The sequence below is a fragment of the Schistocerca gregaria genome, chromosome 3, assembly GCF_023897955.1.
Source record: "Schistocerca gregaria isolate iqSchGreg1 chromosome 3, iqSchGreg1.2, whole genome shotgun sequence".
In the NCBI taxonomy this organism is placed as follows: domain Eukaryota; kingdom Metazoa; phylum Arthropoda; class Insecta; order Orthoptera; family Acrididae; genus Schistocerca; species Schistocerca gregaria.
The window spans coordinates 611,795,544-611,821,736 of record NC_064922.1 but is presented as its reverse complement, the minus strand read 5'-3'; the positions used below and the strand labels follow the sequence as shown (position 1 = coordinate 611,821,736).

Genomic DNA, 26,193 nt, shown 5'->3' with positions numbered 1-26,193 from the left:
GTAGAGCTGCGGATGCTAAAAAATGGAGTTCCAAGTCGAGAATTAGAACAGTTCCAACAAACTCTTCCGTTTGAGTTTAATAGATGGGTGACAGCAGCAGAGGCAGCCAGAAACATTTGCGCTGTGTATGGATATAATGCCATTTGACAGAGTATGACAAGAAAATGGTTTTCTGATTTTAAGGAGGATCATTTTGCCATAAGTGACTCTCCATGTTCTGGAAGACCTTCAGGATCTGAAAATCATTTTAAACACTTTAATCCACAATGATCCACATCAGTGTAATTGAGCACTGGTAAATGTGATGAAATGTGATCATTCTAACATCATGCGGCAATCACATGCAATGGGGAAGGTTCAAAAATCGACTGCATGGGTACTGCATACTCTAAGCCAAACTCACAAAAATCAGCAGGCGGTCATATTATGTGCATCTATGCTTGCTTGTCTTCAATTGGCTCATGAACAACTCCAACCGTTTCCTTCCTGTATCACTGCTGGTGACAAGAAACAATTCTATATGCTAACATCTAGGAAAAGAAAGCAGAAAACAAAGCAGCAATTCCCCATACAAAGACCTACGTTCATGCACGAAAGGTAATGTTATGCATCTCATGGAAAAGTGAAACTGTGTGGTGTACTATGAATTGATTCCCCACGTATAACCTTTACTGCTGACATTTATTGTTTACAACTGAGACGTCTTGTGTATGCAATCCGAGAACAACAACCAGGGACCCCCCTGCGGGTTCGGGGGTAAGAATAGGCCCGCGGTATTCCTGCCTGTTGTAAGAGGCGACTAAAAGGAGTCTCAAACGCGTCGGCCTAATGTGATGGTCCCCTAAGGGGTTTGACCACTACCTTTCAAAATTTTCTGTTAATGCGTACCATTTGGGGAAGGACGCCTTACGTGGTGTATTATATATCCATCTTGCCCTAAGATCTGGCCCACCCAATATTGTCATGGAGTTGGACTTCCATCGAGCTTCTGGCCACATCTGCTGCAGTGTGTTCCGGGTAGCGTACATTCCCTCCATAGTGCACTTCCATCTTTGCCCTCGTGATGTACATTGATATTTTGATACCCGACATCCAGCACGGTAGCCAGTTCGTTGTGGTGGGGTTGTCATGTACCCTCTTGGCCCCCTGACTACACAGGGATCGCATTGCTGATGCCTGAGCTGCTACCTCCCCACGTATGCCGAGGAGTAGATGCCTATCCCTTTGGGGCATCAGGACTCCCGGCAAAGGCCATCCTGCCAGGTGGTCTTTGCTGCAGCTGGGTGGCGCCTGTGGGGAGAGCCCCTGGTCGGAGTGGGTGGCATCAGGGCGGATGATCCGCAATGAAGCGTGGTACATCATCTCTCGCTGGTGGGTCTCCACCAGCAGTCTCTAAGCAATCGAGGTCTAATCTCAATGGGAAGAAATTTGATCAGAGATCGTTTCCCTCCCTGGCCACTCCATGGGAGGAACGTATGGCTAAATAAGGCAGTGGAGATTATTCACCCCGGTACCTCGTGTGTACGCGAGTTGATGGGGAATCATTTACGTTGACCAAGCCCCGGTTTTTTGTGGAGCATTTAGAGGACAAGTTTCGGGAGGTGGAGGGCTTGTCCAAAATGCGCTCTGGGTCGGTTCTCATCAAAACAGCATCCTCTGCCCTGTCATGGAAGTTGCTCACTTGTGACAAGTTGGGGGATGTTCTGTCACCATCACTCCCCATAAAAGTCTAAACTTAGTCCAGGCTATTATATTCCACAGGGATCTGCTACTGCAGTCTGATGATGAACTACGCGCCAGTCTAGAACGACGGGGTGTTCACTTTGTCCGGCGCATCCATCGGGGTCCGAGGGATAATCAGGTAGCCACCAGTGCCTTCATCTTGGCTTTCGAAGGTGATGTTTTACCCGAAAAGGTCAAGGTGATGGTTTATCGTTGTGATGTGAAGTCATATATCCCTCCTCCGATGCGGTGTTTTAAATGCTGGCACATGTCATCCCGCTGTACTTCTGGCATCACATGTCGAGATTGTGGACGTCCTTCGCATCCCAATACTCCATGTGCTCCGCCTCCTGTCTGTGTTAACTGCGGAGAACACCATTCCCCCTGCTCGCCGGACTGTAGGATCTTCCAGAAAGAACGGAAGATAATGGAATATAAAACCCTGGACCGCCTGACCTACTCAGAGGCGAGGCGGAAATTTGAGAGGCTCCATCCTGTGCCAATGACGTCAACGTACGCCGCTGCTGCAACGACGGTTCTTCCATCTCCTGTGTCGTCCCGTACAGTTGGTTCTCTGATTGGTCAGAATCCAACAGCCCGCTTGGTTGTGGGGGGCACTTAACACCCTGTTGCTCCTGCTCCATCTTCTTCAGGAGCAACACTCTCCCAACCATCGGGGACATCAGCTCCCTCTTCCCAGCCGGAGAAGTGTATAACTTCTTCGGCTACTCTCGCCAGGAAGGGGTCCCTTGGGGACTTCCCTTCGCAAGTTCCGACCAGTGGAAAAGCGGACACCCGCAAGTGGCTAAAACAACCACCAGTCCCTGGTCGTCAGGCCTCATGGTCTTCGTCGTCCATCCCTGAGACTGACTCAGTGAAGCCTGAACCATCAAAGGCACAGCGAGAGAAACAGAAGAAGAAATTCCCCAAGGCTAACGACATTGCGGTGGCACCTGTCCCACTGCTTCCTACAAGCTCTGCGTCTGAGGACGAGGTGGAGATTCTGACGTCCGCTGAGGACCTCGATCTTGCCGGTCCCTCAGACGCCATGGAAAGCACTACCCCAGGTGCTCAATCGGAGGCAGCAGGTGACCCAGCGGCGTAATCTGCCTTCCCAGTTCTGTCACGCCTTTCTCAGCCATGGACAACACCATCCTCCAGTGGAACTGCAGCTGTTTCTTCCACCTTCTAGCTGAGCTCTGCCAACTTATCAGCCTTCACCCTTTCCTCTGCAATGCTCTGCAGGAAACTTGGTTTCCGGCAGTGCGAACCCCCACCCTCCGTGGCTACCGGGGTTATTGTAAGAACCGGGTAGCTTATGAAAGGGTGTCTGGTGGCTTCTGCATATATGTCCTGAACTCTCTTCACAGCGAGTCTGTACCTCTCCAAACACCTTTAGAGGCTGTCGCTGTTCGCGTGTGGACGCCACAAGCTGTCACCGTCTGCAGTCTTTACCTTCCACCGGATGGTGATGTCGCGCAGCATGTCCTGGCTGCTCTGATAGCCCAATTGCCACCACCTTTCTTGTTACTGGGCGACTTTAACGCCCATAACCATCTGTGGGGTGGGTCAGTGGCAACAGGTTGAGGCACCATCGTTGAGCATTTATTGGCGCAGCTCGATCTCTCGATATTAAATGATGGTGCCTTCACACACTTCAGTGGTGCGCATGGCACATACTCCGCCGTTGACCTTTCCATCTGTAGCCCTAGCCTCTTACCGTCTGTCCAATGGAGAGTGCATGACGACCTATGTGGTAGTGACCACTTTCCGATCTTTCTGTCACTGCCACAGCATGCGTCTTCTGGGTGCCCTAGAAGATGGGCTCTGAATAAGGCTGACTGGGACTTGTTCTCCTAAAGAAAAATGGCTCTGAGCACTATGGGACTTAACAGCTGTGGTCATCAGTCCCCTAGAACTTAGAAGTACTTAAACCTAACTAACCTAAGGACATCACACACATCCATGTCCGAGGCAGGATTCGAACCTGCGACCGTAGCAGTCGCGTGGTTACGGACTGCGCGCCTAGAACCGCGAGACCACAGTGGCCGGCGACTTGTTCTCCTCCAGTGCCGCTATTGAGCCTCTCTCTAACGATGACATTGATGCAGTGGTTCAATCGGTCACCACCGGCATCGTTACTGCCGCCGAATCTGCCACTCCCTGTTCTTCTGGGTCCCCTCGGCGGTGGACTGTGCCTTGGTGGTCGCCTGAGATTGCTGAAGCGATTGAAGCTCGCCGGCGGGTGCTCCAGCGTCACAAGCGATGTCCCTCAATTGAACACCTTATCCCCTTCAAATGGCTGCGTGCGCGATCCCGCCGCATTATCCGCCAACGCAAGCAGGAGTGCTGGGAGCGGTATGTGTCTACCATTGGCCTCCATGTCACTCCATCGCAGGTCCTGGCCAAGATTCGCCGCCTCTATGGCTATTGGACCCCTGTCAGCGTCCCTGCGCTCTCACTGAATGGAGCAGTTTGTACTGACTCCGACGTCATTGCAAACCGCTTGGCAGAGCACTTTGCTCTGAATTCCGCTTCTGCCAACTACCCCTTGGGCTTCCGCTCCATTAAAGAGCAGATAGAACGTTGGAGTCTTTCTTTTCGCACCCACCATCCTGAATTGTACAATGTTCCATTCAGTGAGTGGGAATTTCGCAGTGCCCTCGCCGCTTGTCCTACCGCTTCTGGGCCAGATAGCATCCACTCTCAGATGCTGAAACACCTTTCAGTGGACTGCCAGCGACGCCTCCTCGACCTTTACAACCGCATTTGGGTCGAGGGTGAGTTTCCGTCGCGATGGCGAGAAAGTCTTGTTGTCCCCATTCTGAAGCCAGGGAAGAACCCTTTGGAGGTGGACAGCTACCGTCCCATTAGCCTCACCAACTTTCTTTGCAAGTTGCTTGAACGGATTGTGAGCCGGCGCTTGAATTGGGTACTGGAGTCTTGGGGCCTTCTGGTTCCGTCTCAGGGTGGGTTCCGTAAAGGCCGCTCTGCCGCCGACAATCTGGTGAGCCTGGAGTCGGCCATCTGTACTGCCTTTGCCCGCCATCAGCATCTGGTTGCTGTCTTTTTCGACATACGGAAGGCATACGATACATGGCTTCATCACGTCCTTTCTACGCTTCATGGATGGGGTCTTCAGGGCCCTCTGCTGATCTATATCTGCAATTTTCTGTCATATCGTACCTTCCGCATGCACGTCGCGGCCTCATATAGTTCCTCCCAAGTCCAGGAGAACGCTGTGCCAAAGGGTTCTGTTCTAAGTGTCTGTCTGTTTTTAATAGTCATTAACGGGCTTGCTGCGGCCGTGGGAAATTCTGTCTCCGCTTCCCTGTATGCTGACGACTTCTGCCTTTACTACTGCTCTATTGGCATTGCAGCTGCTGAACGTCAGCTACAGGGCGCAATCCGCAAGGCGCAGTCTTGGGCTGTAGCGCATGGTTTTCAGTTTTCGGCAGCCAAGACCTGCTTTATGCGTTTCTGCTGGCGACGCACTGTTCACCCGGAGCCGCGGCTTTATCTTGACGGCAAGCTTCTTACAGTGGTGGACTTACATAGGTTTTTGGGGGTGGTTTTTGATGCCTGGTTGACTTGGCTGCCTCATATTCGGCAGCTTAAACAGGCTTTCCTGAAGACCCAACAGCTGCTTCCCCTGGCCTGGTATAGGTTTATAGATGACATCTTTGTGGTCTGGACTCATGGTGAGGAAACACTCCTTAATTTCCTCCATAACCTCAACTCCTTTTCGAATCTGAATTTCACCTGTTCCTTCTCCAAAACCCAAGCCACCTTCCTGGATGTTGACCTTCATCTTGTTGAAGCTCACATCCACACCTCTGTCCATATCAAACCCACCAACAAACAACAGTACCTTCACTTTGATAGCTGCCATCCATTCCACATCAAACGTTCCCTTCCCTACAGCCTAGGTATTCGTGGCAAACGTATCTGCTCCAGTGACGAATCCCTCAACAATTACACCAATAGCCTGACCAGTGCTTTCCTCTCCCGCAACTATCCTGCAGACCTTGTCCACAAACAGATCTCCCGAGCAATACATTCCTCCCCGTCCAACAACAATATTCCTACCCTCAGACCACACAGAAGCATCCCCCTTGTCACCCAATATTATCCTGGCCTCGAATACATCAATAAATTACTCCGCCAGGGATATGACTTCCTCAAGTCAACCCCTGAAATGAGATTATCCCTTGACAAAATTCTCCCCACACCACCCAGAATTGCCTTTCGTCGTCCCCCTAACCTCCGCAACATCCTTGTTAAACCCTACAATATTCCCAGACTACCTTCTCTACCCAGCGGTTCCTACCCCTGTAACTGACCCCGCTGCAAAACCTGCCCCATGCATCCCCCCACAACCACCTACTCCAGCCCCGCTACTGGTAAAACATACACAATTCAAGGCAGGGCCACATGTGAAACTACACATGTCATTTATCAGCTGACATGCCTGCACTGCACAGCCTTTTACATTGGTATGACAACAACTAAACTGGCTGAGCGCATGAACGGACACAGACAAACTGTCTGCCTAGGAGATGTCCACTACCCAGTAGTGGAGCATGCCCTCCAGCATAATTCTAGGGACCTAGGAACCTGCTACACCGTATGTGCCATTTGGCTTCTCCCACCTAACACCAGTCCCTCTGAACTGCGGAGATGGGAACTTGCACTCCAGCACATCCTTTCATCCCGCCATCCCCTGGACTGAACCTACGTTAAACAACCTCACTCCCATTTACTTTTCAGTCTTCTCCTCTTTCCCTTTCCTCTTTAGCCATTCATGCATCTTTCCATCCTACATCTTTATACTGTACACCTCTTTACTTCTGTATGCATCCTCTTTGGTTTGAAGCTGGCACAGTACCTACAGTAGAATATCTTTGGCTTCCCTCTGACAACCATGCCTCCATCCTTGCTACCTTCCCTGTTTTCCTTTCCCTGTTGCTTCATAACCTGGGTTGTGATTAACTAAATCCACTTTCCCTTCTTCCCTTTCTTTCCCCTCTCTCCTCCCTGATGAAGGAACATTTATTCCGAAAGCTAGGAACTTAAATTTTCGGTTGTTTTTTGTGTTTCTATCGACTGTACTGAGCTGAGGTAAGTACTGGCCAGCCCCTCTATCTCTTTGTTAGTAATTGTTTTAGACTTTTGATACTATTTGGTAAGTGACCAAAGACTTTAGTGGCAGTATAATTCACCCCTTTCTGTGCGAAAGTTAGATTTAATCTTGAATAGTGAAGATTATCCTTTCTCCTAGTATTGTAGTTGTGCACACTGCTATTACTTTTGAATTGGGTTTGGTTGTTAATAACAAATTTCATAAGAGAGTATGTATACTGAGAAGCTACTGTGAATATCCCTAGATCCTTAAATAAATGTCTGCAGGATGATCTTGGGACATTCGCATGCATTCTGCAAAAACACTATACAGGAGTTGGGTTGGAAGTCATTTGCACCTACTTTATTCACCTGACCTTGCACCATCAGATTTTCACCTTTTCTGATCTCTACCAAGAAATAGTCAAGGAATTTCCTATCTGTATGAAAATGTATTCCAAATGTGGCAACAAGTTCTTCGTCTCAAAATCAAGAAATTTCTACAATCGCAGAATCAAAAAGTTACCACAACATTGCCAGACTGTTGTAAATAGTGAATGAGAATATATTATTGGTGACTTAAAGTCTCTATTATGTGTATCCATTGTGTTTATTAAACTTACAGAAAACTGCTAAGAACTTGTGCACCCTAGTACAACCCTGTGTTAGTCATTTTCTGGTAGACACTATGTCCCAGGGTATTGTGGCACCCAGGAGTGGTAATCTGCCATCTTTTTTTTCACTTCCATAGTGAACTGAATATTCAGATGGGTTGGGTTCAAATGCTGGAGAAATATAGGTAATGTCTCTGTTCTATGTGGCCACACCACAAATGAATTGTCTATATGCTGTCAGAAACAGGAAGGTTGAAGGCTTTCTGACTACAGCTTTCCATAAAGTAGTTGCCGCCTTGGGAGAGAAGGTCTTCTCCTGGTGACATTGTCCACTTCTTCAGAATAGTGATTATTAACTATGGAATAGATTGAGGTAATCACATGTTTAAACAGTGCCACAGTATCTTTCTCAAACTTGCTGCTGCTAAGCTCTAGTGGGTTCTGTAGAGATACTTTCATAAATGAAGATACTACTTGAAAGCTAACCAAAAGATTCAATGGTTGTAGTTGAAATGTCTTAAGGCATCCTATGAAGTCCTCTGAATTCTGGATATGTCATTATTTGGTGGCGAACTTGAGAATTGTATTTGCAACAAGTTCACTGGGAAAGCCTGAAAAGTCAGATCTAGCACCTCTATTGGGAGGAGATGGCCAGTGACAGACGTGAATTTGACAATGCCTCTGCGACTGCTGTTAGAATTAAGCGACGGGCAAGTGCAGTCCTAGTGGAAGAGGGGGTACCTTATATGTAATGGCAACTGCACATGGTGTCCATTACTATCACTATATCTGAAGAGCTCTTTGAATGTCTCTGCTGTATTCTGCGCTTGGGTAGGTAGCGGTACCTGAAACTAAAAGGCTGGACTAAACAGCATGCTAAGGTTCACTAAATGTCAAAGTACACTCTTCTTGAGACCCAAATGCAAAGAAGAAAATCCATCACATTGGTTTTGTTGGTCGGGAAAGGTCTGAACTTTACACCAACATATGGGCAACTCCAATCCAACGTGTGAAAATCTAGTATAGAGCAGGAAATTTCAAAAGTTCCCAGTGACATTGCAGAAGAGATTTGGAGGGATACCTGCTGAATTTGAACCTGAGCCCCATATAAAAACTTAAATATCATTTCAGAGGAAAGGAAAGCTGTGGGAGACTTGAGAGCAGACCAAGACCTCATTGTGTGTGTGTGTGTGTGTTTTTTTTTTTTTTTTTTTTTTTAATCTGCTGATAAAGGGAAAGCCACTGCCCTTCTCTTATGGATGACTACAACAGCAAGATAGAGGCTTTGCTCAATGGCCCTGCATATTGCTAACTAAGAGAGAATCTGATTGGCAAGCAGCAGAGAAAAACTTTAGACCTTCTCAAGAAGAGTTCTGTTCCAACAAATGTAGTCGAGGGCCAGCACCAACAGGCTGCAGTTCCCTCAAAACTGTATGGCCTGCCAGAGATTCATAAGGAAGGGTCTCCTCTTTAGCCTAGTAGTAAGCAACATATGACCATCACATCTGGAATTCAGAGGACTTCATAGCATGACCAAAGACCTTTAAACTACAACTGTCAGATCTTTTGGTTAGATTTGATGTTGTATCTTTATATTTGAAAGTACCTCTGTAGCACTCATTAGAGCTTATTAGGAGCAAGTTTGAGAGAGTCAGTGTGACATTGTTTAAACACATTCTTACCTCAATCTACTTCTTCCTCAATATCCTATACTTTGAACAAGTGTACAGTGACATTGCAGCAAGTCCCCTGTCTCTCACCGTGGCTAACTACTTTATGGAAGACTGTGAGGTAAAACTTTTGCAGTTAGTGAGTCTCTAACTGTTCTGATGGTATGTAGGCAATATATTTGTGGTGTACCCCCCTGGAACAGAGGCAAATGGATGACAGATATCATGGCTAGAAGAAAATCTGTCACTACGGTGGGACATAGCGTCTACCACAAACCAACTCAAACAGAGTAATATTTACAGGCCACAAGCTGTCATCACCCTCCACAGTGTACTAGTACCTTATTCTCTCTGGTACATAAAGCACATGTGGTCTCAGATACCAACAGTCTGCCAGGTGAGTTGTCTCTCCCAAAGAACAATGTTACATACAGCTGTTATTCTGTATTACAGTGAGTGCCAATTATACACTCCTGGAAATTGAAAGAAGAACACCATGAATTCATTGTCCCAGGAAGGGAAAACTTTATTGACACATTCCTGGGGTCAGATACATCACATGATCACACTGACAGAACCACAGGCACATAGACACAGGCAACAGAGCATGCACAATGTCGGCACTAGTACAGTGTATATTCACCTTTCGCAGCAATGCAGGCTGCTATTCTCCCATGGAAACGATCGTAGAGATGCTGGATGTAGTCCTGTGGAACGACTTGCCATGCCATTTCCACCTGGCGCCTCAGTTGGACCAGCGTTCGTGCTGGACGTGCAGACCGCGTGAGATGACGCTTCATCCAGTCCCAAACATGCTCAATGGGGGACAGATCGGGAGATCTTGGTGGCCAGGGTAGTTGACTTACACCTTCTAGAGCACGTTGGGTGGCACGGGATACATGCGGACGTGCATTGTCCTGTTGGAACAGCAAGTTCCCTTGCCGGTCTAGGAATGGTAGAACGATGGGTTCGATGACGGTTTGGATGTACCGTGCACTATTCAGTGTCCCCTCGATCACCAGAGGTGTACAGCCAGTGTAGGAGATCGCTCCCCACACCATGATGCCGGGTGTTGGCCCTGTGTGCCTCGGTTGTATGCAGTCCTGATTGTGGCGCTCACCTGCACGGCGCCAAACACGCATACGACCATCATTGGCACCAAGGCAGAAGCGACTCTCATCGCTGAAGACGACACGTCTCCATTCACGTCTGTCGCGACACCACTGGAGGCGGGCTGCACGATGTTGGGGCGTGAGCGGAAGACGGCCTAAGGGTGTGCGGGACCGTAGCCCAGCTTCATGGAGACGGTTGCGAATGGTCCTCGCCGATACCCCAGGAGCAACAGTGTCCCTAATTTGCTGGGAAGTGGCGTTGCGGTCCCCTACGGCACTGCGTAGGATCCTACGGTGCATCCGTGCGTCGCTGCAGTCCGGTCCCAGGTCGACGGGCACGTGCACCTTCCGCCGACCACTGGCGACAACATCGATGTACTGTGGAGACCTCACGCCCCACGTGTTGAGCAATTCGGCAGTACGTCCACCCGGCCTCCCGCATGCCCACTATACGCCCTCGCTCAAAGTCCGTCAACTGCACATACGGTTCACGTCCACGCTGTTGCGGCATGCTACCAGTGTTAAAGACTGCGATGGAGCTCCGTATGCCACGGCAAACTGGCTGACACTGACGGCGGCGGTGCACAAATGCTGCGCAGCTAGCGCCATTCGACGGCCAACACCGCGGTTCCTGGTGTGTCCGCTGTGCCGTGCGTGTGATCATTGCTTGTACAGCCCTCTCGCAGTGTCCGGAGCAAGTATGGTGGGTCTGACACACCGGTGTCAATGTGTTCTTTTTTCCATTTCCAGGAGTGTATTATAAAATAACTCAAAACATCAACATTGTGAGCTTCTATGAAGACACTTTACAGTAGTATAGAAAGAGTTGCCTAAACATCATACGAGTACTATCCAGAAAGTAACAGACATTTTTGTGTATCGCAGCAGTGGGCAGAACTACAGCTGCCATCTTGGTGCCATAACATTCCTACACTTGGTACGCATCCAGCACTGGTAGTGAGCGGTCTGTATCCCTGCTACTTTGATTTCTGTGATGTGTTAAAATGTGCACTGCAGTAGAAAATACTGCCACTTGTGAGGGGCATTCTGCAATTAGGTTTTTGTTTGCAAAAAACTGCAAACCAGTTAAATTTTATGGTGACTTTTGTGATGTGTACAGAAAAAGAATAGTGAATGAAAGCTGATTGAGGTGATGGTGCATTGATTTTAAAAATGGCTATACCATGATGAGGACTGCAGTGATAGTCCTAGCCTTGTGACTGATGAACTAGTGTTGAAAATCAATGACGACATTTGTGAAAATCATTGTTTCATGATTACAGAAGTTTTGCGACATTTTCTCCAAAATTTACAGAGTTTTAGTGCGTGAAACTGTGGCAGAAAACCTTGGTTACCACATATTTTGTGCTCGGTGAGTTCCCAAAATCCTAATGGGAGTCCACAAAAAATAGAGAGTATTGCAGCAATGACCTTCCTTGAAGATTATGAGAAAAATTGTAAGAGAGTTGTTGATCGTATCGTAATTGGGGGCGAGACTTGGATTAAGCATCTCAGTTGTGAAAGAAAAAGGTATTCGGTGGAATGATACGCACAAATTCTCCCAGAAACAAAGGCTGTGTTCGCAAATTCTGTCACCAAGAAAGATCATGGCCACTGTGTTTTTGGACTCAAATGGAGTGATTCTTATTGATTTCCTTGGATGTGGCACAACAATTAACTCAGTTAGGTATTGTCAAACACTGACAAAGTTAAGGCAGGTGACATAAAACAAGCGTCGGGGATAAATTACTCACACAAAAGTTTAGTTGTTTTCGTGACAATGCATGTCCACAATGGCCAATTGTACCAGAGAGCTCCTAATGGTTTCTGTCTAAGAGGTGTTTGATCATCCACAATACTGCTCGGATTTGGCACTGAGCAACCACCACCTCTTCCCAGCAATAAAGACATGACTCACTACACAATTCTTTGGTAGTGACTCCGAACTGGATGCCGGTATAAACCAGTGGTTGCAATAGCTGATTTCTATAATAATGAAATTTGGTTTTTCAATGTTGCTAATTTTTTATTTCAAATTACCTGTTTCCTTCTGGACAGCCCTCATGTTTTAATTTGATCTGATAAGTTGTTGAATATACGTGTACTGTGTACCCTATCTGAATCCGTTTTTCACTTATGTTAACCCCATGATGATTTTGTCCTTGTGCTATATTCTTGCTTCTCTCTGTTTTTGAGAAAAGAGAAATATTCTAGCCACAGCGGCTGCAGAGAGTGTTCATGTATGTGAAAGGTGTGCTTGCTTATGTGGCTGCGTATGTTCTCTTTTCTTTTCTGAAGAAGGCTTTGGCTAAAAGCTAAGTGTGTAGCAGTCTTTTAGTTAAGCCTGTCTGCAACTCAACATACATCTATTATGAAATGGTTGCCAAAGTATGTTTTTTTAAGAACTCTCTGCAAGATGTTCTAGAATTAACACCAGACAGAATTATTATAAATTGCTTATGTAGTGTACAAAATATTGTCCTTGAGAATCAAGTTTCCTCCAAAAATTTATGTAACTCATTAGTGAGAGGAAATATGTGGAATAAACTAGTTTCTTCAGTTTTAGATCTCCTGCAGCAGTGATGATGCATATTGTAAATGCAGGCAAACTGAAGTGCTTAATTAATTGTGATTTTTCCATTTATATCTAGTAACAAAAACTTGTGAAAAATTTACACAATATCAACAATATGCTTGCAAATACACTTCTAGATTATATTAGATTCAGTTTTCGTTCCGGAGACCAAAAATGAGGTGATTCTCATGGGTGTGGAACTTGTCAGAAAGTATAACATACACACATTAAACATTTGAATATAACACTGACTACCCTGATCATTTGTCAGGAGATTGTTGAAGTAGGTGAGTACAATGCGTTAATCTGCAACAGCTGATATTTACAGAATTAACACTCTGTCAGAATGATACATTGTTATTCACTATTAATAAATTTATCATACACAAAATACCTAATCTTGACTGTTGTGACCTACTGCTGTCAAAACTGAAATCTAACAACTATTTTTACTTAAGCTGGCGTAACAATCTCTCTTAAGATATTCATCTATGGAGTTTGCCACTGGATAACATTGTGTAAGTATCACAATATTCCACCCATACAACTTTTCAGCAACTTCACTTGATGGTATTTGCTGTTGTCACTGCTACAAGACATGACTGATGTTAATCACTCAGCAATGTCGAAATTTATCAGGCCAAGGAGCAGTAAATACAATTGCACGTGGAAGTGCTCACAGTTGGATGAAAGCGGTGCTCCTGTGATGAAAGCTGAATGAAATTTCTACAGTGTGAAGCATCTGGTCATGAATCGGGAAGTTCTTGTTTGCCTAATTTTAATTTAACAGCAACCAATGCTGGATTCCAGGCAGTGCTTGAGTGAAACCCTGCACCCCTGTTGACCAGATTGTCTGCCGTACAGATATGTATGGCCTTTGTAAAAGTGCAATCTCAGGATGACAAAGCTGAGAATAAAACTTCAGTCATCGTGTAAAACGTGATGCTCCATGGTCAGACAGGGTTCTGCAATCACTGGTTTATAGGATTGGTCCAAGCATATATGGTGGCATTCAAATACAACATTCTTGCATGGTTCAATATGTCTATCCAATATAAGATTTCCCACATTGCCGTGGGATCTTATATGAACCAAATTTTCTAAGGCCAAGATTGTCTGACCAAACATAACAAATTCCTAAATTTTTCTGGTGGACAAAATCATAGTTGATGGCATGTCTCTAGAAAATTCTTTCTAATCTTGAAGATATACCACAACGATACAGCAAAAAAGTCATTGCAGTGGGTGCCTCCGCATCTTCATTTACTTCCCTATACTGAAATCACTTTGATCAGAATGCATTGCTTATGTGTCTATTCTCTGTGGGATGCACAGAATATGATTAATATAGTTCAATGTTATTCTTCTCTTGGGATTTTACTACAGATTTTATTGAAACAAAGTCAAAAGCATTCTCAATATTTATGAATCCCTGATTTGCTGATAATTGATGCTCATTGCTCCACTATATAAGTTCATGACTTCCAAGTTGGCCATTGAGCAATATCTGTTCCTTAAGTTAATGTATTATAGACTGCGTAAAATCCAATATTTTTCTGTGCAGTTGGTGATAATTTTAGTGAATATAATGTTCTTTAAGGAAAGGAGGCTGGTAGGTGTTTAATTTTTGTTTTGTCTTCTCTGTGTTCTTTTTGGCAAAATATAATCATGCATTTCTCTAAATGACCAACACAAATTATTATTTATCACCACACTTTAGTTCAACTTCTGATCTCATTGCTATAAGAATTAGTTACGAGAACTGATAATAAATTTGGCTCTGAACAGGGCCAAGTGATCTCTCCCCCCCCCCCCCCCCCCCCTCCCCACTGCTGATGTGCTTTATAAGATTTTAATAATGCAAAAATCGCAAGGTGTTTTGATTATGATAGTCAGATAATTAGATGTATAATTAAAATTATATTTTTACAGAAACATAATTACATCAATACATTTTAGTAGTTGCTTGGGAAGGTCTAGCATAGTTACAGTCTTCAAAGACAAATTTACCATTATGAAAATTTATATAATTTGTGCATTTAATAATAGTTCATCATTAAACTTAAAGTATGTTTTAAATACTTCAAGATGGAATTTGCAAACATATTTAGATAGTCTGTGTTGATCATACAGAGATGGAATTTTAGCATAAAAATATGTTTAAGTTATGATATATAAGATTTTATACATCAGATAACAAATGATAAGGTATTGACAGTAGATACAAGAAGTTATATTATTCACAATATTGTATCAGCTATCACATTAAAAGTGTGGTTCGAGTAGTAAACTAAAGGCACCTCGATCCCATACATTACAACCTCCTTGAAATGTTTTAAGTTATGAAAAGTGTAGTAGGGAATGCACATATTTTGCATGATACAAATCACAATACTTGTTACTTTGTAACATTAACTGAATATTTCACCAGTGCTTGACACCACATGACAACAGTGTTAATTAGGAAACACTTTCCTGATGAGGGTTGAATTTACACTTAGGCGGTTTTTTGTTCTACTGATTTTTATTTGTATGAACTATTTTTCACCTTATTGGGCCATCTTCAGATAACTTTCCTGATGTTCAGCAAAATGTTACTTATTTTATTGTGAACTAGCTTTCCTATTTAATATTGAACAACTGTGATTAGTAACAGACATGACACTATGATAAAATATGCTATGTTATTATTTAGTTATAATTTTATTCTTTTCCTGTTCCAGTTCCGCCAATGCTTGATGAATGTTTGGACTTCCTTGAAAAACGAAACGGAAATTTCAAGTATGAAATTATAGTTGTTAGTGACGGAAGTACTGATAACACTGTTTCTGTTGCATCTCAATACACTAAAAAATTTGGATCAGAGAAAGTCCGAGTATTAAAGCTCGTTAAAAATAGGGGTAAAGGAGGTGCAGTACGGTTGGTAAGGAGGTTCATTTTTCGTATCTTCCATTTAGTATTATTGTTTCATAAGGGCCCATCTTTACTGTATTAACTACCAGTTGCATTACACAAGAGAGAAACAAATCATTTGCGTAAAAAGAGTAGAAAATGTGGACAGTTGAAACAGAATGTAAATTACAGACTGATAAGAAGGCCCAGGATGGAATAATGACAGTATTATGAAAAGCATTGATTGCAATTTACCATATAGTGGAGACATTGAGTCACAGACAGGCACAACAAAAGGAGTGATAAACAAATGAGCTTTCGGCCAAAAGGCCTTCTTCTAGACATCATACAAACATGTTCATGCAAATGCAACTCACATGCATGTGACACCTGTCTCTTGCTGCTGTGGCCAGTCTAGTGTGAATGGGTGTGTGTGTGTGGTGTCTAATTCAGAAGAAGGCCTCTTGGCCAAAAGCTCACTTGTTTAGCTGTCATTTTCTTATGCCTGTCTGCAACTCATCATCTCCACTATTTGGTGATTAGCCATCTATTCTTTTCATATTATTGTCTTAATTATAAGAAGTGTTGATGACAATTGCTATAGTGTGTTTATGTAACATTGATGACACCTTCAGCTATATTTATAGGCTATATTTTATTTGTAATCAGTTTCGGTGCTATGTTACATCTTTTCAGGCCCCTCTATGATACTGAGTAATCATATGGATATTGGGTAGCCATTGTTAATGTCTCATAGGATAGGCTTTTCAAGCTCACATTCCCGCCCAGGAGGCAGCACGAGTGGGCATGGCCACAGGTGGGTAGGGATGGGCAAACAGTTGATGTACGAGCATTCTTGCAGATGATCCATAGCCCGCACAACCTAACTGCAATGGCCATGTGCGTGCGGGGAGGGGTGGCCAGGCTCCTTGTCTGTACTTGAAACACATGCACACTGCCCAAAAATGTGATGAGGGGCATCCTTTGCCTGTGGGGCAGCATCTGAGCAGCCTGTGATGAAGGGTACAAAAAATCGATAACTGCTGTGTTGAACCTTTTTTGATGCTATGGTGTGAACTATGTAGCCCATCAACAGCATGTAAATACAGCTAATATACCACCCCTTCTAAACAAAAATATAAACCCAAGACATACTGTAAATGGATGTGTGGAGATCACTGTAGCAGTCTGATCCACAAGCAAACTCAGATTTCTGAGTAATTGAAAGTTCTTGTTGTACATGCGTGGAACTTAGAGTATTGGAGCCAAAAAGATATATTCTTCCTAAAATCATTGTTACAATGAACTTCCAATAATTCTTATCTGTTAATTCCACTGTAGGAAACATACTTGACTATGTTTCACAAAGCTCATTCAATAGTTCACATAGATTATTTGCATACAGCTCTTGTTTAGAGTAGCAACAAAATGCTCCTTGTGCCACATGTCGTGAAGTAGGAAATGCACTCTGATGGCCTAGATGTTTTCAGTTAATTTCACTGTGTTCTAAAAAAATGTTATACTCAGAATGTGGACTGCAAATGGTAGGACCAGACACTGGAATGCTCACTGACTCTGTAACCTTCCTTCATCTGCTGTGTAAAATCACAGGAGGTAATCATTACAGAAGGGAAGCTCTGTAACCAGTGGCAACTGTTGTATAAGAGCACAAGAGCATGTGAACACTCCAACTTTTGACACCTTGTGGATTTATTGATTGTTTTTCTTTGAATGCTGTTAAACATAATATAGATGTGGTAATCTAAAATTCATGGCATAAATCTACCATGCTATGCTACATTGCTACTCCTCAAGACTTCATTAAACTTAGCATCAGAGTCATGAACACACCATTAGTTGTGCAAGTTTTTAGGAGCTTGTACACATGCACAACTGGTGTGATGTAATTGCCTTATGGACCAAATACATATGGTTTTGGTAAACAACATGCACAGCTCATGGCAAGCACAGGAAGCCCTTACCACTCAAACCACTCAACTGCAAGCTTGTGTTGATACCATCAGGTGGTATCACATTGCAGTAGATTCACCTTTGTTTTTTTTTTTTTTTTTTTTTTTTTTTTTTTTTTTTTGTATAAATCCCATTAGGAAGTAGTACACTCCTCAGATGTGTCAATTCTCTCACTATATAATAAAATTAGATTGGACATCAATATATGTTATAGTTATGCTGATAGAAAAATCTATTTTATGTGATTCCGAATGAGATATAGTGTATTAAGTTTTGGATTTTATAATGCAGTGAGGTGCTGTGAACCATAAAGCATGCCATCGTTAATTGTGAGAGTGTAGCATTTATTCATGCTTCTGACATCTGTTGATTTTATGGTGGATTAGGTCTATCTGTGCTACAGGCCCACAATGTATAAGATAAGCATGACTACAAGTGAACATTTAATGAAGAAGTCCATAATAAGCATAAGATGTGTGGGTGCAATCTAAAAATGTCTGATTTTTAGCCCGGAAGTTAATTCATTAACTAATAGATACACATGTGTTAGGGATCTTGTACATTTGGCTGAGAAAATAAAAAGTATGAAAACTTCCACTTTCACAAAAATGCAAGAGGGAGATTAGCAAAAGCTTAAACATTATTTTGTTCATGCCCTAGACTGTATTTAATTGTGTACCAAACAACAAAATTAAAAAAAAAATCTTCCTTTTTTTCAGACAAGTTACATATATTATTATTATAGGCAGTGGCTCTAGTTGTATAAATATGTTGATAAGCATAACTATTACACAGCAGATGCTATTAATTTCACACTCTCATATTTATCTGAATCTAAAAATTTGTGAACACCCAGAATGTATACTTATGAGCTGCCACCAACTGTAACAAATATGGCTGAAAAGGCCACATACTCAATTTGGGTGGAGGGGGGGGGGGGGGGAGGGAGGGTGCTCTTGGGTGCTCAGTTCCTACTTGAGCTAAGAACATGGGGAAGTTCTTGGTTTAGCCCAGACCAGTGGTCATTTGTACAGCCATCCAAACATATCTGTTACTATGTCACAGTATAGTAAGCAAGGTTTGAACAACCTGAAGCTGGCACCGAAGCAGATTATTTAAATTGCTCCGGACTGCAGCGAGACTGATGGTTCAAATTTTTTCCACTGATCTATCGGACCCTGGTCTAAGGTAAGTTTTAACCATTTTTTAAAAAAATCTTGCATTGTGTGGATTTCATGTGCACAAAAAAAAGAAAAATGGTAGTGCACCTCTTCTTTACTTTAAATGTGTATGAAATGGTTCAAACTTTGCACAGAGTATAAATGGATAAAGTCAATTTTTTAAAATCCAGTAACCTTTATCCGTTGTTGGGATATGATTGCTTAAAGTCAAGCTAAATGTAGCACCTAAAGTTCATTTTTATGTGAAATGGTTTAAAATAAATAAAAAATGCATTCTTATGATGAAATTGAATACTTACTTACAAAATTCTTGCTCTATTTGGATTTTACATGTAAAAAAACACTTTTTGTGCGTTTTTTATGCGTGCCACTTCTGTGTTTCAGACTTACATGAATTTGTTCAAAATTGTAAGAAGGTAGACAAATACTCGTTGTTATGGCCATCCAGTTGTTTTGTGATAGCCTTATCCATTGCCACGATATAAGCAACATGGTTTGAAAGACAATAAAAAAGCCTGTACTGGATCAGTTGTCACCTGAGTGAACAAATGTCTACATTGGTTGGTTGCCAATCTATGGCAGTCTAATGTCAAAATTGTGGTAGAGTAAAAGTTGGGAACCAGAATGAAAAATGCTCCCTCAAAAAAGGCGAATATGCCTTGGTCAGAGTTAGGGGTGTAAAACAAAGAAACTATCTTTTTGATTTATCTATCAGCTGTAAAGGCATTTAAATTAAACCATTTTGATATATTCACTCTTTTTTTATGTGTGAACCCTATTTCCCCAGGGCAGTGAGGTCTATTAGATCTCCCCCCCTGTTATCTGTATGATGAGGGGTGTAAGAACACAGAAATGTTTGTATTTTTAGAGAGAGGGATGCATTTACAGTAGGAAGTATCTGAGAGTGATGTTGCATCTGTAGTAGGAAGTATTCCAGATTAGAAATACTAAGCTTTAATGACATGTTGTGTCACATTACATGATATGACTAATGCCATGTTAGGAGACACGATGGTATATGGTGTCATGTTATACTTCATGACGTCATGTCTCATGTTAACGGTGTAGGAAAAGATAGATTGCTGCTTACCATAAAGAAGACACGTAAAGCTGCAGACAGGCACAATTAAAAGACACACACACACACACACACACACACACACACACACACACACACACACACACACAAGCTTACTTCACGCACACATGGCTGCCAACTCCAGCATTTAAGGACAGAATGTAACTATCATGTGGGCTGCAAGCAGCAATCTGGACACGAAGGGACCGGGGAAGGGGAAGAGATAGTGTATGGGTGGGGAGATAGACGAATGCTGTCTGGTGGAGTGTGCAGGGACTAGACTGCCAACAGGTGCCGTGTGAGAAGGTTGTGGGGCAGGGAGGTAGGAAAAAAAAGGAGCAAGAAAGGAGAGAAACAGAGGGAAGTGCAGGCGGGTACATTGGCAGAGGGCTGAAAATAAACGAAGTTGGGTGATGGGGTTGGGAGGAGATGATAGGACATAGGGGATATGAACTGTTGGGTGGAGAATGTGGGGACAGTATTTTACCATAGGTTGTGGCCAGGATAGTTACGGGAGCGGAGAATGTATTGTAAGGGTAACTGCCATCTTTGCAGTGGTGGTGGAGAGATGGATGTAGATGTCTCGGGTAGTGAAGCAGTCATTGAAATCAAGTGTGTTAAGTTCAGCTGCATGCTGTGTTCATAGGGTGGTCTACTTTGCTCTTGGCTTCAGTTTGGTACTGGCTATTCATCGTGGTGGGTAGCTGGTTATTAGTCATATCAATATGAAACACTGTTCAATGATTGTAGCAGAACTGGTAAATGATATGGCTGCTTTCACAGGTGGCCTGACCCCTAGTGGGGTAGGACAGACCTGTGACAGAACTGGAATAGGAAGTGATGGGTGGGTGGATTGGGCAGGTTTTGCACCTCGGTATTCCACAGGGATATGATCCTTGTGTCACGGGGGTTGGGATTGGGAGTGGCATAGGGATAGACTAGGATATTGTGGAGGTTGGTTGAGTGACAGAACTCCACTTGGGAAATATCTCAGGTGGGATGAACCTCATTTCAGGGCATGATGATAGATAATCAAAGCCCTGGCGAAGGATGTGGTTCAGTTGTTCCAGTCCAGGGTTATGAAGGGGAGACTCCTTTGTGGCTGGTTCTTGGGGTGGTGGGAAGATTTGGGGTGCGAGGGGAAATGGCACAGGAGATCTGTTTGCGGACTAGGTCTGGGGGATAGTGCCTGTCTGTGAAGGCCTTGGTGAGACCCTCAGCATATTCAGCAAGTGAGTTTTTGTCACTGTAGATATACTGTCCCCAGGTGGCCAGACTGTGAAAGAGGGTTTTGTTTGTGTGAATGGGATGACAGCTGTCAAAATCAAGGTACTGTTGGTGAGTGGTGGTTTTAATGTGGACAGAGATGCAGAATGAGCCATCAGATAAGTGAACATACAGATTCAGACACAACCTCCATAAGTTATATCCAACCTGCTGACTTCCTATTGCTGTCTCGGGGCATCACTGTTCAACCCTTATTGTATCCACAGTGTTCCCCTTCGTCCACACCACACATCAACTAAACCCTGTGTAGCTGACTTCTTCAACTTGCCACATTCCCCAAAACTCTCTACCAACTGTCCACCAAATCCAGAGCCAAAAAATTCTCATAGCACTGTTGTTAACCTTTCCACCAAAACCCTCAGCTCCACAGAAGTTTCAGTCCTATCCAAAGGCCTTACCCTTATGCCTACAACCAAATTTAACAATGCTGGACTTGTCAATGGCGAACTCTCTATAAAATGACTTTTATCTTAATAATATGAATATTTATATATGTGTTTGTAAATAAAATAGAAAGAAACTTCCACATGGGAAAAATATATTAAAAACAAAGATTCCAAGACTTACCAAGCGGGAAAGTGCCGGCAGACAGGCACATTAACAAAACACACAAACACACACACAGAATTGCTAGCTTTCGCAACCGATGGTTGCTTCTTCAGGAAAGAGGGAAGGAGAGGGAAAGACGAAAGGATGTGGGTTTTAAGGGAGAGGGTAAGGAGTCAATCCAATCCCGGGAGTGGAAAGACTTCCCTTAGGGGGAAAAAAGGACAGGTGTACACTCACTCGCGCGCGCACACACACACACACACACACACACACACACACACACACATATCCATCCGCACATATACAGATACAAGCAGACATTTGTAAAGACATTTGTGGGGATGGATATGTGTGTGTGCAAGTGTACACCTGTCCTTTTTTCCCCCTAAGGGAAGTCTTTCCGCTCCCGGGATTGGAATGACTCCTTACCCTCTCCCTTAAAACCCACATCCTTTCGTCTTTCCCTCTCCTTCCTGAAGAAGCAACCATCGGTTGCGAAAGCTAGCAATTCTGTGTGTGTGTTTGTGTGTTTTGTTAATGTGCCTGTCTGCCGGCGCTTTCCCGCTTGGTAAGTCTTGGAATCTTTGTTTTTAATATATATATGTGTTTGGAGAGAGATTGATTTTTGATTGAGATTTTTACTTTAAGTCGTAACTGGTACTTGAATTTTGGTTGCTGTCTCCTTGAATGATCAGCTTCTGCACCAGTTGGTGACATATTTCAATTTGGAGGAAGTTATTGTTCTTTAAGGTTTAAAATACAACTCTGTTAGTTACTTGGCTGTATTGCGTATAGCTTTGAGCCCAAGTTTTTGTAGCTTTTCATACCTAAGGGACCACTGTTGTAAGTAAATAAGATCAAGCAGTAATCTGCTTTTCTTGAGAAAAGGAGATTGCGTGGCACACAAACTTCCTTTAAACTACACGTCCTGCTACATCAAAATTGGTCAGTGGAGTTCAGCACCATACTGTTGTACAAGAAATGATCCAGTTACTGTAATTAAGAAATTATGAGAAATGAAAACTATAGAGAATGCATTTCTTTTCCTGCATTTTAGTGAACTTTGTACACTTTGAATTCTGTCGATTGATAGATGGCAAGGACAATGAAGTTCACCTCCTTTTCTAAAAACAAAATATTTCTATTCTTCACTTCCAGAAAATTTGTGTACCTAAATGTTTGGAAACTCTTACACATACTTTACTCAGTTTTATCACTAAAATATCAATTTTCATTAAATGTCACAATATGTTCTGAGCGACAGCCTAGCAATACGTCCTCTTTCCACAAGATACAGATTTTGTTTTTAGTCCCTACTCAAAGATTCACAACTACTATCATTGCGGGGATTGCGCCAAAGAGTTTGTTGCTGTCCAGCTGCGCTTCACTTCACTTCAAGTACTTTTTGAATCACATTTACATATACAGTATTTGCATACATTACTGAGCTTCTCAGAATAAAATCAGACACAAATTAGTTTAAAAAAAGAACAGTGAGGCACACATAACATTACATCTTCTCCCAATCTCTGCAATGGAAGCACTCCTTTGCTGCCAATCCCTCCAGCCAAAACCACCCTGATTCGAACATTGAACCCTGCCTCTTCTAGCTTATACCAACTGTGATCCTTCCCCCACCCCTACCCCCACCCCATTCCCACCTAACCATGCACTGGTCACTTTCCAGAAATTCCTTGCCTCGAAACTCCAACCTGTAAGTAGAAGAAACAATAGCCTTGCACAACCTCCAAACAAATCCTAACCTAATCATCCTACCTGCAAACAAAGGTTCTGCCACTGTTATGAATCACAATGACTACCTGGCAGAAGGCCTCTCCTCCACCTATAAACTGTGCCAGAGTGACCCCATCCAAGAAGTCCAACACAAACTCCAATCCCTGCTTAAAGGCTTAGGCCCTTCCCAGAACAATGCCCCGGAATCAATTTCTCTCCTCACCCCTATGATACCCCCCACACCCACCTTCTACATGCTCCACAAAATCCACAAACCTGAACAATCCTGGACGCCCGTTGTAGCTGGTTATCGTGCCCCCACTGATAGAATTTCAGCACTCATTGACCAGAACTTCCAACCAATTGCCCATTATCCATCCTACCACATCAAAGACACCAATCTCTCGCTTCACTAACCTTCCACCATCCCCACCCCTTTACCTCCCAGATCCCTACTTGTCACTGTTGATACACTAACATCCCTCATGCCTATGGTCTTACCACTACTGAACACTGCCTTTCCCAGAGTCCTTCAGACTCCAAACTCACCACCCCATTCCTCATACACTTTGCTAACTTTGTCCTAACCCTCAAATACTTCTCATTTGAAGGCAAGGTATATAAACAAATCTGCAGCACAGCCATGGGCACCCACATGGCACCCTCTTATGCCAACCTTTTTATGGGCCATCTAGAGGAGACTTCCTAGCCTCCCAGAACACCAAACCCCTAGTCTGGTTCAGGTTCATTGGGGATATCTTTATGATCTAGACTAAGGGCCAAAACACCCTATCTTCATTCCTTCGCAACCTCAACACCTTCTTTCCCATCTGCTTCAAGTGGTCTTCTTCAACCCAGCATGCCACACTCCTACATGTTGACCTCTTCCTCTCTGATGGCTTCATCTGCACCTCTGTCCACATTAAACCCACCAACCACCACAGTACTTTCATTTTGGCAGTTGTCGTCCCATTCACAACAAAAAAACCCTCTCACACAGCCTGACCACACTTGATTTCAATCGTTGCCTCACTACATGAGCCATCTGAATCCTTCCGTCTACCACCAGCTTTTCTGAACTGCACACATGGCAGTTATCCTTACAACACATTCACCATTCCCGTAACTATCCTGACCTCAACCTACGGTAAAATACTGTCCCCACACCCTCCACCCAATGCTTTCACTCCCTCTGTCCTGTCCCCCCCCCCCTCCCCCCCCCCCTCCCGCCCCTTCCAAGCTCATCTCCCACCCGGTTTACTTGCAGCCCTCTACCAACGCATGTGCCTATCTTTCTATGCTGCTCTCCTTTTTTTGTCCCGGAACCTCCTGACACTGCAGTTGTTGCCAGTCTAGTCCCTGCACACTCCACCAGACAGTGTTTGTTTCTCTCCCAACCCATACACCATCCCTGCCCCGTACAGATTGCTGTTTGCATCCCACGTGATGGTTGCATTCTAGCCTAAGATCTGGAGTTGGCAGTCATGTGTGCATGAAGGGTACTTGTGTGTGTGAATGGTGTGTGCGTCTCTTTTACTGAAGGCTGTGGCCAAAAACTATATTTAAGTGTTATTTAATTGTGCCATCTTTTAATTGTGCCTATGTGCAGCTTGACATGTTTTATCTGTGGTAAGTAGCAATCTATCTTTTCCTACATTGTTGATATTCCTACCTGGAGTTTCCATACCTCACGATAGTTTACTGGGCACAATGCATTATATTACATGACATAGATAGGTAACTAACAAGTAAAAAAGCATGATAATGTCAAGATGTTTTGATTTAAAAGTCTTTATAGCTGTCAGGTAAGTTGAAAAGCTACTTACCTTCTTTCACATCCCTAACTCTTCCTAGGACATTTTTGTGCTATGAATGAAGCATTTTCAATATGGTATGTATGTGAAAATCATAGTGAAAACATGCAGTGTAATTCATCCATGGCAAGAAGCAACAATGCTATACTTAATGAATCGTTGCATATTCTTGTATATGGATGTCTTGCTTTTGTCTTGGACATTTGTGTGAAGTGAACATCGAAAATAACAATGAGAGATGAAAAGGGTTTGTGTTTGATATGTTTGAAAGATGTTCTATTGTGACTTAATAATTGAACAGTACTTATAGGGAGTAGCAAGATTTATACTGGCATTACTATTTTTTCCTTCTTTGTCTTGAAAATAGTTAGGTACCTCCATGTTCTGTGTGGGCAAAATTGAGAGGGGGGGGGGGGGGGGGGTGAGGTGGTAGTGGAGCACCCCATTTTAGTGTGTGAGGGCATGGTGTTAATTATTTGCATAACACTGTTGCATAACTAACATATGATAAAACGAATGTAACAATGAAAAGAATCAATTATTGATAATATAATATAAGCAGATAGATAAAAAAAACTACTCACCAGTGGGGAACACACCACAAAAGGATTTAACTCTAAAGCTTGTAAAAGTTAAATCCTTTTGTGTGGGTGTTCCCCTGCCGCCACTCGGTGAGGAGACGTTTTATCTATCCATCTATATTATATGACAAGGTCAGTATTTTCTTAACCATTGTGTTGTGATGCTTGATTAGGTTCACAATGATGAATTAATAATGTTAGAAACTCACCATATAGCGGAGATGCTGAGTCACAGATAGGCACAATAAAAAGATTTTCAGCCAATGGCCTTTGTCAACACACTCTCTCTCAC

At 43.3% G+C, this 26,193-nt stretch overlaps 1 protein-coding gene across 1 annotated transcript in view; it reads left to right on the top strand.

Annotated features, from left to right (window-relative positions):
- LOC126356190 (dolichyl-phosphate beta-glucosyltransferase) overlaps positions 1 to 26,193 on the top strand; it is a 120,035-nt gene that overhangs the window by 25,112 nt on the left and 68,730 nt on the right. The window contains exon 3 of the mRNA XM_050006972.1: positions 15,538 to 15,737. Within this exon, the coding sequence (XP_049862929.1) occupies positions 15,538 to 15,737 (200 nt within the window). The remainder of the gene's footprint in view (positions 1 to 15,537; positions 15,738 to 26,193) is intronic.